At 34.8% G+C, this 22436-nt stretch overlaps 2 protein-coding genes across 2 annotated transcripts; both read right to left on the bottom strand.

The window, feature by feature from the left end:
• Window positions 1-4043: 4043 nt before the first annotated feature.
• Window positions 4044-7114, bottom strand: LOC130990038 (DNA-dependent metalloprotease WSS1-like). Its single transcript, XM_057914241.1, has 5 exons — window positions 6909-7114; window positions 5764-5939; window positions 5490-5685; window positions 4812-5222; window positions 4044-4409 (listed from the first exon to the last, which is right to left on the bottom strand). The coding sequence occupies exons 2-5, from the start codon at window positions 5916-5918 to the stop codon at window positions 4215-4217; spliced, it is 957 nt and encodes a 318-aa protein (XP_057770224.1). The 5' UTR covers window positions 5919-5939; window positions 6909-7114; the 3' UTR covers window positions 4044-4214.
• Window positions 7115-8098: 984 nt separating this feature from the next.
• Window positions 8099-8494, bottom strand: LOC131009415 (serine/arginine-rich splicing factor SC35-like). The gene has a single exon (XM_057936733.1). The coding sequence runs from the start codon at window positions 8492-8494 to the stop codon at window positions 8099-8101; it is 396 nt and encodes a 131-aa protein (XP_057792716.1).
• Between the last annotated feature and the right edge of the window lie 13942 nt (window positions 8495-22436).

Raw genomic sequence — 22436 nt, 5'->3', positions numbered from 1 at the left:
CAATCTATAAATAATACTTCATGTCCTACATTTTTTTGGACATCCTCAAAATACTTCCTACTTATTTTTTGAATTATAATTACAACACATTTTCACTATTTTAATACACTCAATAACTTTTTTTTTTTGAAAAAACTTGTGTCACTCTTTTCTAGATGTTTTTTTGATTTTGACGGAGGGAGTATAAAGGGGGAGTTCTTTTACCTTCAAAATTTCTCTCTTCTCTCATTTCTTCCCCTCCAATTGTTCTCTTTGTTTTTTTTTTTGTATTTTAATTATTTTCTAAAAAATCGTTAAAATGTTCAATATGAATGCCAAATTTAATGATTACGAAAAAACCATTAATTTGATCTAAATATTATAAAAAATAAATTTAAAATTAGTTTAAGATTATCCAACATTAATTTTGTCATAACTCATAAAGGTAGCCTTATCAGCAACCATTCCAACCATTAAACCATCCAACAATTTCAATATTTAATTGATTTCTTTTTCTTCCACATCATCAATATTCATCCCAACCCACATTTTGAAAGATTTATCCATAACCACCTCGACCACTCAATTACAACATTTTATGTAATTTTTTTTAACATAAGAATTACATATAATAAAAATCCCTCCGTCCACTAAAATTATGGTACGTTTGGTGGGCACAGAATTTAATAAAAATTGTGGTGATTTTTATGTAATAGAGAAAGAGTTCCACCAAAATTTGAAATGAGTGATTGAAACTAAATTAATGATGTTTTTTTTCAAAATAAGGGGTATTTGTAAGGACAAAAGATTAGAAAAGGTGGTGAGATCATGTCTTAAAATAGAAAATGTCATAGTTTTAGTAGACACCCAAAATGTTAAAAATGTCATACTTTTCGACTTTTCGTGGATGGAGGAAGTACATGATTATATTATACTCTCTCAGTCCCATAAAAACATGTATAATCTAGGACGACATGAGTTTTAAGAAATCATGTAAAGTATAGTGTGAATGGAAAAAGTGTCTCACATTTATTGTGAAGTTTAGTGAGTGAATTATTATTATAAATGGAATATGCCTATTTTTATGGGACGAAAGAAGAAATTATGCATATTTTTATGGGACAGGGGAAGTAATAAAAAAATACTAAAATGTCAAAAAGCAAAATTGAGCAATAAATAGAAAATACTTTCACCGTCACATTAGTAATATCTCAGTTACTATATTGGAACATCCCACTAGCAATATCCCATACCTTTTTTTAGTAAAAAATTAATTAATTATATTATTAATGATAGGCACAACCCACTTTATATATCAACTCACTTAAAGTAATCATTAAATATCTCTCACCAACTCATTTTATACATTAACTGCATTTTTTTAATGTTTGTATCCAAAAGTAATGAGACATTACTAACGGGACAAAGTGATTATATCATTACAAGGAAATCACAAAACTAAATTAATAACATAATAATACAAAATTAGGATAACAATCTTGGAAGTTCGAGAATTTTTTATAATTTCGAGGAAATTTTTTGAGATCCATTGCATAATGGAAAAAGATGAGATTTTAGAAATTTTAATATGTACAAAAATATAACAAGTATAGTTTCTATTTATAGATAAATTAAAAATATGAATTTTGATAATTTTTTTAATAAAGTACATATTTCCTCCATTCCTAAATAACTTTCTAATTTTCTTTTTCGGTTCGTGCCTGGAAAAACTTTTCTTTCTATTTTTGAATTATAAGTGCATAACTTCATGTAACTTTACGTTTTACCGTTTCATTAGCTACTTCATTTACCTTTGCTTTTCACTTTTTGATCTTTTTATTTTAAAACCAGTACACCTTCTTTCATCTTAAGAAGTTATTTGGGACATAAGGAATAAAAGATATAAATATTTTATCTTAATATTTAAACTAAATATACACAACCAATTGTATAAGGACACGTGTCCTACAAGTGAAAAGACCACACGGTCTCATTTTCATTGCTTGGAGACCTTGTCAGCTGGTATGTACCCCCTCCGTCCCACTCTAATAGGTTCAATTCTTTTAGGCACAGAGATTAAGAAAACTTACTTTTTAGTAGGAAAGTGGTAGTAAAGTGGTGTGATCCACACCAATTAAGTACAATTTTTTTACCCAAAAAAGAAAATGAGCCTATTCGAGTGAGACATCCCAAGACGGAGGGAGTAATAGTTAGCAACATTTTCTCTTTTTCTTTTTTAAATTGCTAAAATCCTACATGGACGATCGATAATCGATTATTGTTATTTTCAGTCCAAATACCGAATCAAGTTTCGTCTAATCCACCAATCTAAACACCCCCTTAAAATTCGAGTCATTATTGGGACTCGACCTTTGGATAGTGTTGCCATGGGCTGACCGGTGGTTTCGGCCCGTAATTGGTCCAGGGTCAACGATTCCGACTTCGGTTCGGAACCGGTTACAGCCAAGGGCTGATTCCGGGCCTCCATCATTAAATTCTCCATTTCAATTCATTTTTCATTTTTTTTCAATTTAATTTTATATGTAATTATTGATTAAAATTTATTCCATCCAAATAAGGTACTTAATTATTTTTTATCATTTAATTTTACTTTTATTAATTTATCATTCGTTATTAGGATATATAATTGTTTGAATAAAAGTTAAATTATAATTCATAATATTACATTTCTAAATTTTATATTTTAAAAAAATATATTAAAATAATAAATAAAATAGTGGGCAGCTCAAAGAATTTTATACATTTTATAATACTCCCTCCGTCCACGAAATGAGTACCCATTTGTGGACGGCACGAGTTTTAAGAAACGTATGAAGTGTAGTGTGAATAGTTTAAGGGTCCCACTTTTTGAGTGTATTAATTAAAGAGATGTGTGGGGCACACTTGCCAAAAAGGAAAATGGGTACTCATTTCGTGGACGGACGAAAAAGGAAATATGGGTACTCATTTCGTGGACGAAGGGAGTATTTAGATTTTAAATAGTTATTTTTCATATCGGGAATTTTTAACACTTGTAAGTTATTATATTATTTAAAATTTTAAGTTGATTAATTTTAAAATTATTTAAGTTGAGTAATTTCAAAATTTCAAAAACACAACATATATTTATAAGTTATTATATTATTTAAGTTGAGTAATTTCAAAAAAATTCAACACTTATAAAGTAAAAAAATTTCAAAATTTCAACACAAATCATTTAATTTCATAAAAAAGAATACAAAAAAAAATTAAAAAAAGGAAGAAAATTGGAAACCGGCGGTTTCGGCCCGGCCTGGAACCGGCGGTTTCGGGCCCAAAAATCAGCCCTTCAGTAGAACAGTCGGGCCGGTTACGGTTCAAAAAATTTCCGACCCAGAACTGGCGGTTCCTGGCCCAGCGGCAAGACTACCTTTGTGTCGAACTTTACTCTTTGAGTATATGTACAAAGGTTAAATATAGATTAAAACAAGTTTAGGTAATTAGCCGACACGTTTAAACCGAAAGAACTGACGCATAAACAAGAGATGTGGATTAGGAGGCAGGGCAGATATAATCTGGCGTCAGTTAATCCAACAACATTAAACTAATGAATTAGATGATACCTAAGACCTACAACAAGCAAGATTTTTATCACTAATGACAACAAAATCCAGACAAGATCTTCTAGAATAGGACGCTTAGCACTTAAACTAATAGATAATATTAATAGTCAGCTTTCACACAGTGGCAAAACTAGCACAAGATTAGAGCCTTAACAAGCAAGCATTTGTAAGCATGGCATCATCATCAACTTCAGTTAGGTGGTTCCAACATATTATAAGATTTTTCAAGAGCTGAATTATAAGATGTAATGTCTCAAAAACTTTTGAGTTGTCAAAATCTTGTTGAAAAACCTTTTTTTTTGGAGAACTTATAAGTTGAAGAAGCTTATTTTAACAGCTTATGAGTTGTTTAGGAGCTTATTTTAAGAGCTTGTAAAGCTTATAAGCTCCTAAATATCATATAAGTTGTTTGCCTGAGCTTAAACACCCTTTTATCTTTGGTTAAATTTAAATCCACAACTATTGACAGAATACATGATGTACTACTACTAGGCTCTTTTCATGTATATATATTTTATACGGGTGGGAATTAACACGATTTGCATAATATTCAGCTAAGTTTGTATGCAAACAACTTGCATATCATTATATCAAGATTGTTTATATCTCACTGATTTATAATGATTCCTGGCTTCAGGTACCTTGATATGGTCCCAGAGTCGACGTAGGAGGACCATACGAGTATCTCCACTCTCCGCAAGCCATGCATCTTTCGATCTCAGTGCTGTTGTGTAGAGTGCAAAATTTGCAAGACCACACTTTAAGCTTTTTATCTCCATTGCCTTTGCTCTTTGGTGTTCCGCAGGCTTCGCATATAAGAGCTCGTTGCTGCATTAAATACATGCCCGTAAAAGACACTTGAAGAATTTGTATACAAAATTTATGTTCATAACTAATTGGAATTTTTATTGAAGCAAGTTATGTAGCAATTCTATATATGATAAGAAAGTGATGTTCATATTCACAACAAAGAAGGAACTAAGGGGGTGTTTGCCTGAGCTTATATACGCCTTAAAACAGTTTATAAGTTGCAAAAATAAGCTCCAACAACTTATAAGTTCCCCAATAAATAAGTTCATGTTCATCAATTTTCTCTCTCCAGCCTATAAGCTCAAGTATCCAAATGTTTTGACAACTCATATAAGCTCTCGAAATATCTCATAAGCTCCCTAAAATAAGCTTAGCCAAACAACATCTAAGGTTCACGTTGAGATAGTAAGCAAGGTTTACCTGATTTAACAAGGTGCACATGTCACACTGCCACGACGGGTCGTCTTTCTGGTCCTGGATTGATATTGGATCAACGACCGATGTTCCGGTAGTTCTTGCATCATCAGAAGTCCCCTCGTGCTCTGATGATTTGGATCCACACCATAAATCGTCATGTAGTCTCCTTTCTGCAGCCATTGCAGCTGCTTGAACTGGACTTAGCACGGCTTTAATGCTACTATCACCACCAAGGCGTATAGGACCGTGGGGTAACAGAGTTTCACGTCGAGACCTCTTTTCAGCAGCCACCAGAGCTTGCTGGCGTAGGGAAGATAGAGGAGGTTGACGAGAATATCCACCCAGTCTTTTTCCCGGGAGATCAAATCCTTGCCCAGTTCCAGTAATGCCTTTGGCCATGAGTTCTTCACATTCCTACAAAAACGGTGAACTTGAAACCGATGAGCATACTACATATATAATCGATAAGAATAAGTAAAAGGAATATGCTCGACTTGAGTCAGATCAGCTGAGATATTCTCGCACTGAGAAGCAATGCAAAAGAGATTTACTACTGACATTTTATAATGAGAATTATTGATCAAAGAAAACATATGAACCAAGAAGAAACAAAATTGATGCTTCAGAACATTCAGTGGTTATATCAAGATAACCAAAAAATGAGATAAACAGCACAACAACCTTTCTTAATTCATCCAAAAGATTGTAGAAATCTGCATTGTGAGGGCCATGTTCATTGTGACAGAGCTCGTGCAGCATTGTGTCAAGAATGTGATCATAAGGGAAAAAATCCCACTCATTGTTTGGCCTACGTAGTCTCAACTTGACCTCGGCTCCTCCTCCTATATTTAGCCCTAAAAGAGATGGATTAGGCGGGCTGCAAATCAAGAATACGTATTAGCATGACGCAGGTGAAAAAAGACATCCAAATCCATAAAGGAAACTTCATCCCCACCAAAATTCAGAGAGGACCTTCACTTTCCATTTTCTCTTCCGCATGATAGGTTGCACTTGCTTTGCTACTCTTTCAAGAATTTCCCTTGCTTCATCTTCACGAACCTTCTTTAGAGGTTTGATTTCCCATACTTTGTTAAGATCGTTCAAGTCCATGTGGATAGCATGAATTCGCAACTAAGGTGATCAAAGGTGAATACCAGAAAGTTAACGAAAATGGTTTGTTGCTAACTATACACTCCAAACTATTTGCAAATAAGCCCAAAATGGCCTTATAGCAAGCATGTATCAAGCATGAAATTCACCTTAAATACCAAATTCACTTAGCAGCATCACTATTCACAAAATGCCCTCATACAAAATTCCAGAAATTCATAGCAAATGTAAGTTTTGGGTCTACAATCAACATTTTGAAGCAGAAATAGTAATTCTTCATTTTTATGTTCAGAACTTCAGATAATAAATTTAGGGGGTGTTTGGCTGAGCCCATCCAGCTTATAAGCTGTGTGAAGGAGCTTATAAGCACTTAAAAAGTGTTTGGCAAAATAAGCTTCAACAACTTATAACCTCCCTGAAAATAAGTTCCTCAAAACTTACTTTTTTATAATCTTATAAGCCATCATTTTTCGAAAACAACCCTCCTATAATTTTCTTTCTCTAGCTAATAAACTCAATTATCCAAACATTTTGACAACTTATAAACTCTTCAAACATTACATATTATAAGCTCTCTAAAATAAGCTTAGTCAAACACCCCCTTGGATACTAAAATGAACATTCCCAAATCCACACAACTTTTCACTACATATTCAACACATCCAATTTTCCTAACAAAATTTGGTCTCTTTTTCTTCATCATCATACCATATTGAAACATGGTTTGCTTCAGATGCACAAAGGATCACCCATTAGATTACTGTGCTCAACAGTAAAAAGAATTATCACTAGCTCAGCTTAAGCTTCCACTCTTTGTTCATTCCCCCCCCCCCCCCCCAATAAACATATTCTGTGAACTTCTATCCGAATTAAAACATAACACAAACATGTCTTTGCGATCGTAGTTCATAATATAATCAGATGATACAAACAAAATCTCTACATGTCAGCAGATAATTGAAGAAAGAGAAGCTTCCCGACTGGAAATACCTGAAAATCACGACTGGAAAACACAGAAATATAATGCAAAAACAGCGCTGGATTCCGCCGCGAACTCTCAGATAAATTGTCTATAAACTATCGATTTTGCTCCATTTAAATATTGAAAACGTGTGGCCAATAGGATTTTCTTATTGAGCAAGCCACCAAGAAATATTTCAAAATTTTCAATTTTGCATACAATGCTTACTCAGACCAATATTCTTATGGGCTCATATCCAAAATGGCGAATATGGGCTTCTTGACTCTTCGATGTGGTTTGCAATAATTTTTTTCTTTCTTTTATTTAAAAATTAAAATATAAACATAATATCTCACATATGAATTCAATCCAATTACGTAGGATTTTAAAGAATTTCGAAAGTTTGGGTGTATTCAATCCAGATTCTTAAAAGTCCTTTAAAGTCCAGATGTATTCAATTCAGATTTTTTAAAGCCTTTTAAAATTCAGATGTATTCAGACTAGACTTTTTAAAGTCTTTTAAAATCAAGTGATATTCAACATTTTATGGATTTTAACAATCCATGTATTCTGATGGATTTGTCCAAAAAAAATACAAATGACGAAATCCAAACTTCAGACTTAAAATTTCTATGGATTCTTCTAAGCTCCACGCGAAATCTATGAATTTCTCAAGTTCTTTAAAATCCATGAACTTTAAAGTCCTTTAAATCATTCAATACACCCTCAATATCGCTGGCGACTTTAAGACTTCAACTGGTCATAGTATTTGGGCCCTATCTACTCCCTCCGTTCCAAGAAAGTTGGCCACATTTCTTTTTTGGGCGTCCCACTAAAGTTGGCTACTTTTCTTTTTGGGTAAAAATTACACCAAATTAAACCCTACTAATTAATCAACTAATCTAAATCACCTTTATTTAAAAACACACACAAAACACACACTAACACACGCACACAGCCACCCCACCTCCCCCAGCGCCCCACCCCCTTCTCTCTTCTTCTCCGGCGGGTGCCACCCCCATGGTCGCCGCCGCCTCCTCTCGCCCCTCCGGCCGCCGTCGTCGTGGTCTTCGCCGCGACCACCGCCGACCCTTTCCCTCTCCCTGGCCTCTGCTCTCTCCCTCTCGCCCCACCCCCTTCTCTCTTCTTCTCCGGCGGGTGCCACCCGCATGGTCGCCGCTGCCTCCTCTCGCCCCTCCGGCCGTCGTCGTCGTCTCAACTATCTCCCTCCCCCAGCGCTGCTCCGCCTCTCCAGTCGACGCTGCCTCTCCGATTTAGGGCTAGGGCTCCGCCTCTCCTGTCGGCGCTGCCTCTTCGATTTGGGGCTAGGGCTTTGCCGCTCCGCCTTTCCAGTCGCCTGCCTCTCCGATTTGGGGCTAGGGCTTTGCCGCCGCCGCCGATTTGCCTCTTTAGGCAGCGCCGCTTCCTTCAGATTTGGAGATTGAGGGGAAATTTTGAATGGCGATTTGGAGATTTGCTGGCGATGGTGGTGGTGGTGGTGGTTGTTGGTTTGCTGGTTTGGAGATTTGGTGGTGGTTGTTGGTTTGCTGGTTTGGAGATGGTGGTTGTTGGTTTGTTGGCGATTTGGCGATTTGCTGGTTTCTCTCCTTTTCATTTCTTGAAATTTTTGCAAGATTTGGGGTGGTGGTGGTGGTGGTGGTGCTCCGGTTAGAAGATTTTTGGTGGTGCAAGTGATGGTGGAGGATGGCGTGGTGGTGGTGGTGCTCCGGCGCCGGCGCCGGCGCCGGCGAGTTGCTGGCGATGGTGGTGGTGGTGGTTGTTGGCAGATTTACTAATTAAACCATTAAGATAAACAAAAGTCATTTAAAAATATGGACCACTTAATTAACTCATAACAATACATTTCTTAATCTCCGTGCCGAAAAGAATGTGGCCAACTTTCTTGGGACGGAGGGAGTATTAATTACTGCAATCGTTCCTTGAAAAATCTACAATGAAGTACAGTTGCTATAATGGCTGAAAGAAAATATTAACAAATTAAATAGAGATACTTTAATTTTCAAGAAAGTGGATCCCACAACAATTATTTCGAGGAAAGAGGTAGATAAACGATTTAAAGTACAAAGAAGTAGAAGAATATTCACAAATTTTATGCGGGGGCCGGTGCGTGTTTGGGTATATTTGCCTTTTAAAATTAAATTAATTATGGAATTTAACCCATTATTATTTTTATTATTACTCACTATTAATAACACCATACTTATTCTTGTTTTCTATTTTTTCATCGCTCTCAATATTTATTATAATATTTTTTTATTATTATTTTTAATATTAGTTACTCCCTCCGTTCCACGAATCTTGACACATTTTTAAATAAAGTAATAATTAGTTCAAAAATAAGGGGTTTTAATTACATTCTTTTCCTACTTTATCACTTTATTACCTTCTCTCTCATACTTTATCATTTTTATACTTTATTACATACACACTTAAAACACTAATTTACAATTTCTTAATTCTCGTGCCAAAATCAAACGTGTTAAGATTCGTGAGACGGAGGGAGTATAATATTTTTAATATATAATTTTATCTTAAAATTTGTGTTCCTCCTTCCTAGAATATTATTTAGCAGACTAATGAAGTATTATTGGCCCTTGAAGGAAAAAGGATGGACAAATTTAAAAATAAAAGTGGCCAAAAGAGCACCGATGGGTAGAGACTAGAGAGGTTCATAATCATTGTTCCAAATTCCACTAAAGAAGTTGTTTGTTTAACTTTTTTTATTATTCTTTTCAGATTGTGGAAATTTTGTAGTAACATTGGTAACTTTTTCCCCCATTTTTTTTGTGTTCTATAAATGTGTAACGCAGCTCGGATGAGCTCCAGACCGATGTCCAATAGGGCTCGGGATGCAGCGTGAAAAAGGAGAGAGAAACGTGTGTGGTCGACGGGTCAATTAAAAAAAAAATTGCATTCAATGGTCATTCTGATCAAGTCATTTAAAAAAAATCAAAAGAGTTGTTTGAAAAGTCGTTTTTTGTTTTTTAATCTATTTTGTCCTATAAATACCCTATTTTGCCTCATCCATTTTACACCACTCTCAAATTCATCTTATTCATTTTCATCTTTTATTTCATCTTCCATTCATATTATTTCTCTCGTTTTTGTTTTAAAAAAAATGAAGCGTTAATTTGGAAATTGATGGAACAACCTATAAAATCATGTTTGCTGTCGGGGCTCTCAAATTCTTCCGGCGGTATTTTTTTGCCATTCTCTCAAGAATCAAATACTTTCACTTTGGCGGGTCTTGAGGGGATCAACCTAAACAAAGATTGTGTTCAAGATGATGACGTCGACGAGATACCTGCCATGCCGAAGGCGGTCAAGCAATGCGGCAGCTACATTCCAGCGCAGAGAAGGAGCTCATATGCACCTTATGGGCCGAGCGACGCTACACGTCGTCAAGAGAGCCGATCAAAAGATTTCTCATCTATTAAGGGGAAATTACAAAGAAATACAATGAGCAACAACCTAACAACACAATTAAATGCGGCATCAAACATATTAAGTCACACTTCCAAGGAGTCTAAAAGGACATCGAGGTTTGGGAGTCCATTTACGAAAAATGTTGAGCCAATTGGGAGAGCGGCATGAGTGATGACCAAATCACGACGACAGCACAAAATATGTATCAATCCAAACACATGTCTTTTTTAAAATATCCCCACGCTTGGCGTATTCAACGTGAATCTCAAATATTAGCATTCACCGGCAACGACGCCCACATCTCCAAGCATTCGAAGGGCTCAATGAGGGCTACACAATGACTTCATCTGAGCCGAGCATCACAACAATGCCTATAGGCTAAAAGGCGGCGAAAAGAGACAATATGATAGAGGGAAAAAGACTGAGTCATCGACGAAAATAGATAAAGATGATAAATATATCGCGACCATGAAAAATATGGTTAAAGTCATGGATGTTTTTAGCCCGTCGCAATGGGACCTCGCCGACTTCATCATCATTAGCAATGATACATCGATAATGAATCCGCAAGATTTGGCATTTCACAACAATTGATTGCGAAAATTTACCGTCGGCGAGGATAGAATTTGTAAATTTTTATCATTATTGTAATTTTATTTGTAATTAATGTAAGGTCTAATTTTAATTTTAGTGGAGTTTTTGTTGTTCAATTCAATATTTAATTGAATTTAAAATTTTAGTTAAATAAATAAATAAAAAATTAGGGAGCCCAATTTGAGAAAGCTACAAAGTGAAAAAGAGATTCTTTAGGTGTGGAGAGTGGAGACTGCTTGCTCATCTAAGGGGCTCTCGAGAATGTGGATGCTTCTAAAGACAATCAATTTTTTTTTATGGGTTTTAGTAATAATTTATTAGGAAGAATCTAATAGCTGAGTTTAATATTCATAATTGTGATTGGTCACATGACTTTAATTCCTTACCAAATATTCAACCATCACAATTAAAGACATGAGTATAAAGCTAGCAGAATATGATTAATATCCCGATGTTGGGGAGATTTTAATGTGCCAACAAATAAATACCAAATAATATATTTAATAACAATAATTATAACGAAGGAAGTATAATTAAAGGACACTTGTTATAAAGAAGAAGAAAAAAAATGCAATTTTAGGACTCTATTAAATAATAACCCTATATTTTCTCAAAAAAAATAATAATAATAACCCTAGATACATCTATTGATTAGGGGTCCACCAGAAAAAAAATGGAAATAGTAGAAAACGGAAAAATAATAATAAAGCAATGTCAAAAAAGTTAGTATTAAGGTTGACGGACAGACTTTATGTATTCAAGTCATATAACAAGTCCAAGTTCATATGAAAGAATTATTTCAAAGCGAAGTTAATAATGGGTACAGTAAATTTTAATATTCTTTTATAAATTTAATTACTTAATTTGTTTGAATCACAATCATTATACATGCATGTTATCATTAAAGTATTCACACTTTAAAACAATAAAGTATACTGGAAAACAAAAAAGAAACTTTCGCGATAAACAACGAATTTGATGTAGTTGGGCAAATGGCATTTTGCTTCGAAGAGTATTGTGGGGACAAATATATAGGAGTATAATAAAATGAAAAGTTCAACTTTTATTAGTATTCTACTATCAAACTTACATTTGACCAACTGCAACTTGAGTTTTAATGCCGTGCATATTTGTCACATCACATTACAAATAAATCATTTTGTCACTAAATAAGCATCTACCCCATCATTTTTATTACTTTGTATGTGCCAAAATCATAATTATATGCTTTTATTAAATCTTTATTTTTCAAAATTAATATACCCTTAATATTTTGTTTAAGATGAATGAAAAATGCATAATATAAAATTTATGTTCGTGCAATTTTATAATGTAACCGATATTTTAATTTTTAGATTAATAGACTACTGCTTTAACTTTATATTCAATATAACTAGTACGCCCGTCCGTGCGGCGAGAATCGAAATTAAATTGTATTTTAAATAAATTAATATATATTAATTATAATTAAATTTGTGTAAATATGAATAAATTTTGAAAATACCAATTATTCAATCAAGAACCTGAATATGAAAACTTATTAATTTTCAGTTTTATATTTAGAATAATTAAAACATCAATTAATTGATAATGTGCATAATTATATAAATTCATCAAAAAATCAAAAGCAAATATAAATGATAGTGAGTATTATCAAGTATTCTAAAATGTACAAAATCATCTATTTAATTATTATCTAGTTGAATATTCTAAAATGTACAAAATAATCTATTTAATTATTATATGTTGAATATATTATTTTGAATGCATATTCAAACCATACTTATCCAATCATTTTGTTTAAATATAAATTTTAAAAATAAAATTTCTTCAAAACATTCAAGGATGAAAATAAAAATAAAAATAAATTTAAAATCCTTCACCGTAAAGTTTCTTAACCGGCCAAATTGAAAATATACAAAATCATTTTTTCTCATATTCCAAATGCCCAAACTATTGCCCATGCAATCAAGAAACCCTAGTTTCTTTTTATCATTTCTCTAACTGCCTTTATCGGTGCTAAATGGGGCGACATGGTCGACCTCCATGTAGGATAGACAATTAAAAATAAATAAAAAATGAAATGCTTGGAATTGCATGCGGTCGACCACCCAAAATAAGAGACCACCATGGTCTGTCTCTTTCCTCCACTCTACACCAATTGTACTTTGCCACTTGTCTATGTTGTATTGATTTAAAAATTTTACTTAGATAAATAGATAAAACTATTACTCCCTCCGTCCACGAATTAAAGCCCTACTTGCACTTAAATTTTTGTCCACCAATTAAAGCCCTATTGTGCTTTATGTACCTTTTTACTCTTCTTCTTTTCCTATATTTACTACCCTTTGCCACTAATGGACCCACCTTACAACAACTTTATCATTTTTATATTCTATATTTATTACACTTTATCACTAGTGGACCCACCACACAACACCTTTAACACTTTAGTCAACTACTTTATCACTTTAGTCAACTACCCTTATATTTCATTTACAACACCTTTTTTAGCTTTCTTAGTCTCCGTGCCCACCCTCAAACGGGGCTTTAATTCGTGGACGGAGGGAGTATATTTTTTATATAAAATATTTAAAAATAAAAATAAAAATACCAAAATTTATGTTTTTTCATTCTCTATAAATAGAGACCACTCTTGCCATATTTCAATACACCTTGAAATTCTTCAATTTTTCCTCTCTACATATAACACATAGATTTTTTTTCTCTATTTTTCAATGGATAGAGACAATAATTTTTTTCTATTTGGAGTTTGGGATTGTTGTAATTTATATTTTTAGTTTGTCGTAATTTAATTTTATTAGTTTATTATTTTTTTCATTTTAATTTTTTTTGTAATATTTTAATTTAGGTTTAATATTACTAAAATTATTACGATTAAAAATAATAATAAAATAATTATATATAATGTTGTGGTTGAGTGGTTGGGGTGGTCATTGATAAATCAACAAAAATATAGGTGGTTGGATTGAGATGAATATTAGTGATGTGGAAGAGAGAGAAATTAATTAAATATTGAAGATGATTGAATGGTTGGATGGTTGAATGGTTGCTGATAAACATAGAATGCCGCTTCATTCAGATCGATGCACTTTCTCTTTCCAGTTTTATGCTTTATTTTTCCTTTCCTTCAACATCTTCTTCTCCCTAATTTTTTGTTCTCATTCGCTTCTTTTTCTCGGAGGTGTTATGGAAGAGCAAGCCAGAAAGTCCAATTAATTCAAGAGGGTGTAGAGAATGAAATTCAGTGAACATGAATTTTGGTGGCCATGAGAAAGAAATTTCTCCTTGTATTCCGCGGAAAGGAACGCGTGACACCCAAAGAAAAGATATTTTTTATGGGAAGGTCTATCCCTAGGGGTGGTAAAAAACGGTTCCGGTTAATCGATTTTAACCGTAACCGAACCGAAAAAACTGATTTTCGGTTAACCGATAATCGGTTTTTACCGGTTCGGTTCGGTTATCGGTTAGTGTATTCATCATTAACCGGTTAATCGATTTAATCGGTCGGTTATCCGGTTAAACCGATTAACCGGTTTATTTTATATTAAATTAATTAATTTATATTTAAATATTTTAATTTAAATAATACATTAATATTTCAAGTATCTATAAAAAAATTGTGTTCTAAATTATCATAAGTTCTAAATTGGTGCAGTGGATAAGACTTTATTCTTTCTTTGAAAGGTCAATAGTTCAAATCCTATTGCACACATTATACAAATTTCAATTTTTTTAATAAAAAATCGGTTACCTGTTAGGAAAATAACCCTTAATCGGTTCAGGCTTTACTGAAAGTTTATCATTTTTTGCATGTTTTTTACTGTTATGTTTCGTCTTCCTTTCTCCTTCATTAGAAAAATCAAAAGTTAAATATGCTTATTTAAGCACATCTTATTCTTATTGTATATTAAGAAGCACATTCAAGAAAATATTTTTATTGTTGGAATTGTGTTAAAAATGAAAGTGGGGATTTTTGTCCCACATTGGTTTTGCTATCAAAGTAGGTGGAGACCCTTAGGCTATTTAAGGAGTTCCAAGGTCTTTGATACAAGTGCATCAATCACTACCTTTAGTCTTGTGATTACTTCTAGTTTGAAATTCCTTGCTCTTTGTTTTAGAGGGGTGAGAGGTTTTCAAAGGCTTGTAAGAGTGTAGTGGTTGTGAGTCGAGAGGGTGAGAAATACTGTGTGATTGTAGAAATTTATCATATAGTAATTTTTCAGAGTGTCGTGGTTTTTCTCCGGATTTGGAGTTTCCACGTTAAATTCTTGTGTTGTTAAATTGTGTCTATTTTTATTCTTATTTCTTGCTTCTACCAAGTTTGGATGGGGAACTGATTTCCCAACAATTGGTATCAGAGCCTGGCTGAGGTCTCTTGATATTCCAAGTATGCTCTGTGGTTGCAGCATTGTCTGATCTTCCACATCAGAAAGGATTTCTTGAGAAAGATCCGGGCGGGGGTGTCTCTTGCGAGACGGCTGTTCATTTTGGTGGAGAAGCGGTACGTCAAGTCAACTTCAAGTCCAAATGAAGTTCGACGTGGAGAAATTCGATGGAATAATGAATTTTGGCTTGTGGCAAGTGCAAGTCAAGGATGTGCTGATACAATCTGGGTTACACAAGGCCCTGAAAGGAAAGCCCGGTGCAGATGATGACGCAAACAACAAGTCCGGTATGAGTGATGAAGATTGGGAGGATCTAGATCTGAAGGCGGCAAGCACAATTCGTCTCTGCTTGGCCAAGAATGTACTTGCAAATGTACATGGGATTTCGAGTGCGAAGGAGCTTTGGGAAAAGCTGGAAGCTCTGTACCAAGCAAAAGGCATCTCGAATCGGTTGTATTTGAAGGAACAATTTCATACCTTACGGATGGATGAAGGTGTGAAGATTTCAGATCACTTGAGTATTCTCAATGGCATTATCTCTGAACTGGAGAGTATTGGAGCGAAAATTGAAGATGAGGATAAGGCGTTGAGACTCATCTTGTCTCTTCCACGTTCCTATGAACACATGAAGCCAATATTAGTTTATGGGAAGGAAACTCTGGTCTTTGCTGAAGTCACGGGCAAACTTCTTTTGGAAGAAAGAAGGCTGATGAGTGAAGGACGTCCTTCATCGGAAAATTCAGCAATGGTGGCCTTTAGCAGAGGGAGGAAGAAAGACTCCAAGGGCGTTGTTTGTTGGAGGTGCGGAAAACCCGGCCATACGAAGCGAAACTGTCCAGGTGGAGCTTGTCAAGGTGGAGCGGATTCGGCAGAAAGCTCCGAACAAGCAGCTAACATCGTGTTTGATGATGTCCTTTGAGGACATGAATATCCTTATGGCATGTCCAATGGCCATGATAGAGGATGTGACGATGTTAGTTGGACCACATGTGCATGGTTTTTTGGCATGGATGCAGGTGTGTGGTGAAAAGTATGTCGATGGCTGATGACTTCTAGGAGGGCCAAAAGCTAGAAGGTTGCACCAAAAATTTCAGCAAGGTTTTTTCGACATGTGCCGAAGTAAAATTCTTAGAATGGTTTATTCTAAGTGTTCTACTCATTTGGTGGAGTAGGTTTATTCTCTTTTGAGGATGATGGTTCTTTGTGATAAGAATCATAATTGTCGGTGAAGACAATGACGTTTTTTCTTTCATTTTTAACAAGGTGGAGATTGTTGGAATTGTGTTAAAAATGAAAGTGGGGATTTTTGTCCCACATTGGTTTTGCTATCAAAGTAGGTGGAGACCCTTAGGCTATTTAAGGAGTTCCAAGGTCTTTGATACAAGTGCACCAATCACTACTTTTAGTCTTGTGATTACTTCTAGTTTGAAATTCCTTGCTCTTTGTTTTAGAGGGGTGAGAGGTTTTCAAAGGCTTGTAAGAGTGTAGTGGTTGTGAGTCGAGAGGGTGAGAAATACTGTGTGATTGTAGAAATTTATCATATAGTAATTTTTCAGAGTGTCGTGGTTTTTCTCCGGATTTGGAGTTTCCACGTTAAATTCTTGTGTTGTTAAATTGTGTCTATTTTTATTCTTATTTCTTGCTTCTATCAAGTTTGGATGGGGAACTGATTTCCCAACATTTATGTTATACCGAATCTCATTTTTCTTTTTTATAAGATACACTTTGTTTGGTGTGCTGCTCATTTTGTGATGCAGAAATGAGAAATTTATGAAGATCGAAATTTATTGTTGTATCTTTATTAAAAAAATAGATTTATGAAGATGATAATTTTAATCCTTGAAAATTCTACACTTTGTTTGGTGTGCTGCTCATTTTGTGATGCAGAAATGAGAAATTTATGAAGATCGAAATTTATTGTTGTATCTTTATTAAAAAAATAGATTTATGAAGATGATAATTTTAATCCTTGAAAATTCTACCCACGTTCGTTCAAAAATTCGTAAAATTTTGGGAAGAAAACTGTCAAAAGAAATTGCCGGAAAAATATTACCGTTAAACTGCTCTTTTATATAATATATAGATTTTTAAAATGAATTCCACAGTCGAAACATTTGCAATATATGAAAAGTAATATATAAAACTCCTTTGTATAAATTAAACATGTAGATTTGTATACTAACCAACATATTTCATGAAGCAACAAAGCCAAAATTGTCAATAATCTATCAACCACATGCCAAGATTACACTCAAATTCCAACTTGCTTAATCATGTTAGTGTGCAATTATACAATTGTCACAATCCCTCACCTACCCCTTGGCTAAGGGTCAAAATAGTCACTTCCAATTTATTAGGAGGAAATGGGTGCAAGCTTGTTGGATTTGGAGTACAAATTGACATCATATACATATATAATGAATTTCGGATGGATAAAAATGTCATTTGGTCAACTATAAGTTAGGTGGAACTTGGAAGATTTTCACTTTGTTTTTATTCAAATACAATTAATGTGTCATTATTTTACATTCATACTTTATCAAATAGTTTTATCTACAATTTGGATTTTCCTGTCAAAAGTACACATTATGTTATACGAACTCTTTAGCGTTATACTCAATCAAATATTGATTAAGGTTATTTTTAATAATTAATCCACAAGTCACCATAGCTAAGTTATATGCATATTTTATCTAACAATATGATCTACATTAGGGCTATATGCATATTTTATCTAACAATATGATCTACATTAGGGCTTGGGAAATATACCGATCATATCGTACCGAAAAAGACCGTAAAATACCAAACTTAATGTATACCGAATTTTTTTGGTAAGGTATGATACCGTACCGAAGATTTACGATAAGGTAAATGTATGTATTTTCCAGATACCGAGGTATACAGGCATATACCGATACCGAGGTATATACCGAAAAAATCAATAAATACCATAATAAAGGCATATATCGGAATAAGGTATGATACCTTATTAACGGTATACCGATATTAAAGTATAATACCTTGTTCTGATATATCGCAGTTGTCCGTATATATCGGTATATCAAAAATCGCAGTATATACCGTATCAAAATCTATAGTTTTAAAATATATAATATATATGTTTATGTTTATATTTTTAAAAATATTGATAAACTTTATAAATGATGTATATAATCTATATTATTATGAATATATACAAGTATATGAATTTATAAATATCATCAAATGATAAAAAATGGACAAAATATCGTTTATATAGTTATATATTATAGTATATAACTAAGATTATTGTTCTACAATAAATTATATCTAATTTATAACATCTATATTTACATGAATATATATACAAGTATGAGAATATAAATATCATCGATACAAAAATGAACATATATAGTATAATATATAGGCTATAAAATTTAATATAATTGAATTATAATATTGTTTATATATATATTATAGGCTTATAGCATAGTTATAATATAAGATTCACCTTATTTAAGTTAGTATTGTTAATGTTGTTATATTGTAGACTTGTGAAATTGTTGAGACAAGAACAAATTTTGTACTTTATTTATTTTATTGCGTTTGATTTTTATTGTTGACATTATATTTGTTAGATGTTGTTTATCATGTAAGTAAGTTTAAAACAAAATTATCGATATTATTGTATTGAAATTTATCAATTTTAATATACCGTGTAAGTGCGGTATACCGAAACATGATACGGTATATCGAAATCGCAGTATACCGAAATACGATAGGGTATGCCAAAACAAATGTACGATAAATGTATGAGATTTTTTCATACCGTAATTTAAGGTATACCGTAAATAAATGTAAGGTAAATGTATGAAATTTCTTCATACCGAAGGTAAATATAAGATATAATGTATGAATAATTTATTAAGGTATACCGTACCGTCCCACCCTAATCTAGGTGTGATATAATCATTATAAACAATTAAACTCAAATTCAATTAAAATCACCCCCTAAAGAGGGTACAAAATAAGTAAGTTAATGGCCAAATACGATTTAAAAATGATATCAACTTTCACAAAATAAATTGAGAGAATTAACATTTGTAGCCTAAAGCACATAGTTTATGACTTTTTTGGCCACCTCTTTTAAAGAATGACTTTTCTAGCCAAAATCCCCTTAAAAGACAACTGCGCCCCTAGGTCAACTGTGCACGGTGTAATTCAACTGTGTACAATCAATGAAAAATGGCTTAATTATAGTGCTGATCCCCCGCTTCTCAAAATGGTATCAGAGCGGGTTTTTATAGAGGAATTATATAATTTTTAGTTTATTTTATTATTAACCCATGTGGGAGGAGACTCCAATTAAAGTTTATGGATCCGGACGAGTGTCCGAGATGTGTACACTACAGGAATTCTCTCCAGAATTTGGAGATTGAAACAGGTCATTTTTTAAGCGACCTCAGATGGAACAATCGAGTCCTCGTTTCCAACATACGACGAGGAGGAGATATCGAGCTAATTCGCAATATTATTGCGAGTATTCAATTCTATCATGAGCACCTCATGAGAATGGTGGCAGCCAGGACAAGGATTGAACAACGCATGGACGAGGCCCATCAGTCACACGATTGATGGAACAAAAAGACAAGGCGGGAGTAGCTTATCCAAGCTACCAAAAGATCGAGCCAAGTTCTTCCGACAACGTCAACCTACGGGAGATCCAGAAGACGGTGGAATATTATGGCGTCAAGCTGTACGATCTACCGATGGAGCTAAGCAGAATATCACTCAAACAAGAGGAAATATTAACCCTCTTGAGTGATATCCAGAAAAGAATGGAGGAAATCGAAAGGCGAAAACCATGTTCCGGAAAAATTTGGAATCAATGGTCCAAAGACCCGACGTCTACATCTCTATTCGATGCAAAACCTAAGGAGTTGCAGCCGGAGGACATAATCCGAATCATGAAAGGCAAATATCATGGAAAGCCTTGACAGAATCGGATTAGAAGATCTACAAGAGTTAGCAGAATCTTTTGCTAACCTCAATATGGTTGATCTAAAGATGAACCAAGGAGATGAGGGCCCCAAAATTGAGCCCCAAGGAGAAGAATCGTCAGGAAAAGGGTCAGCCCAAGACGAGGCAAGCCAGTTCCAGCGAACCCGACGACGGAGGCCTCAGATGCAGAATACTCCGGTTGGAAAGGCCACACTGGAACCAGTCCATCCATATGGATTGATTCTCAACCTTGACGAAGCCAGCTTCAAAGAATGGGAGGGTCTCATCGACGAATGGGCTTCATCATTGAAAGTCGTAATTGCCACAATTGATTACGACAAAAAGGAATTTGCCAGAGTCTTCGAAGCCAGTTTGGCAGGCATGGCAAAGGAACTTGAGGTTCCAGTAAGGGAAGAATTGTTTAGTAGCACATCCATGTATGACATCATCAAGGAGATTACTAAACAGATTAAAATCCGTTTCTTGGGAATGGGTTTTTTCGAAGGAGCCGCAGAGGAGAAGCGCAAGAAATATCAACAGGCACTTCACAATCTAAGATTGATGGTGCTGGAGCCAAAAGCTCTCGATGAATTTCTGCGCCTATATACCCTATATGTTCATATGGGGGAAGTTGAAGATCAGACAGCCATGGACCTATTTTTTCCAAAATTTCCAAGTCCATGGAGGGAGATGCTAATCAAGGAGTATGTTTCACCCGGAACATATCCCCTTGATAGTGCTTCAAGGAGGATGTCTTATGTCCACAAGAAGCTGTCCGAATGGTGCCAGAAGGCGGCGGATCAGAGGAATCTCAAGAGACTGAGGAGACTCAACAAGAAATCCCCATTGATGTGCGACAACATTGATCTTCCAACAGAGATTGGTGCTGAGTTGCTATATCAAAAGAGGAGCCGAAAGAAACATAGGTATCAACCCTATGAAAGAAAGTCCAGAAGAAGTTCTTGGAAGCCAAGAACTATGTGGACCAGACAGAAGGCACGCTCCTACAAGTCAGGCCAGCGGAGCGGACCATCAAGAAACCGATTCTCAAATCAAAAGAGAATCCCGGCAAGGAAAACTTTCAGGCGTACTCAGGCCAAAGCAAATGAAAGTTTCAAGGATTGCAACTGCTGGACGTGCGGTGCAAAGGGGCATATCTCTACAAATTGCCCAGACAACAAGATGAGGAAATTCGAATCCACACCGGATATCGAGGACGCCATCTACCACCAGGAGTTGATACCCGTGTATCAATTCGAAAATATATCCTCTGATGAGAGTATATATGAGCAAGAGGAAATCTTTAGTTCTGAAGATTCGGAGATGTCCGATGGATCAACCGGAGCCGAGTCAGACTAAAGAAGAGCACGAGGTTCACCACACCCAGCAGGAGGATCAGAATGGATTTACTAGCCATTTCCTGATTCCACAAAAAGAAGTGGTGAAGCAGCTCGTGAAAAAACTCAAGAAGGAAACCGATGAGGTTCAAACCTACCAAGGGTTTTCTAATGGAAGATTGAATCGAGTTTTAAATAGCTTGATTCCAACCAAGAGGAAGCATCATGTCTATTTTAGCGTCACAAGCCAAGAAACGGCGCTTCCAATTGAGATCACAAGCAACCAGGTGGAAATCCAGCTGGTTCCGGCCGAAGATATTAGGAAGGACCTCAGGAAAATGAAGCCAGAAGTCGCAAGTACGATGAAATGGATTCATATTGGAGCAATTCAATTGGTGCTCAAATCTTCCCTTCTCCCAGGGACAGATCAGCCAATTGACGTCGCACTTTGCGACAAAAGGGTCAGAGATGCCAAAGAATCAGTTATTGGAGCTTTTTCAGGCAATCTCTATGCCAAGAAGATTATAACCGAGTTTTATCCACAGATCGCTTATAATCTACAGGATTCATCCTTCAGCCGAGCCCTGACTCTCTATCAGGACTACAAAAAGAAGGAGTACATGATAGATGGAAACAGGCCATACTCATTGACTTATCAAGTCTCGTATGCCCTATCAAATTCCCATCATACGGAGTTATTTCTGGGAAAAGAATTTGTTGAAATTCCAGAAATATTCAAAGAAGTTGCCAAGGCAGCCTCTCCAAACCGAGTGGAAATTCCCCGGAA

Source organism: Salvia miltiorrhiza, chromosome 1, assembly GCF_028751815.1.
Source record: "Salvia miltiorrhiza cultivar Shanhuang (shh) chromosome 1, IMPLAD_Smil_shh, whole genome shotgun sequence".
In the NCBI taxonomy this organism is placed as follows: domain Eukaryota; kingdom Viridiplantae; phylum Streptophyta; class Magnoliopsida; order Lamiales; family Lamiaceae; genus Salvia; species Salvia miltiorrhiza.
This window is presented reverse-complemented; position numbering and strand designations above follow the sequence as displayed.

Coding starts and splice junctions, on each gene's coding strand:
- LOC131009415 (XM_057936733.1), bottom strand. CDS start 8,494: ATGAAAAGGAGAGAAACCAGCAAATCGCCAAATCGCCAACAAACCAAC.
- LOC130990038 (XM_057914241.1), bottom strand. CDS start 5,918: ATGGACTTGAACGATCTTAACAAAGTATGGGAAATCAAACCTCTAAAG. Junction 5,686..5,763: donor AAGGTCCTCTCTGAATTTTG/GTGGGGATGAAG, acceptor CTTGATTTGCAG/CCCGCCTAATCCATCTCTTT. Junction 5,223..5,489: donor TTTTGGATGAATTAAGAAAG/GTTGTTGTGCTG, acceptor CCGTTTTTGTAG/GAATGTGAAGAACTCATGGC.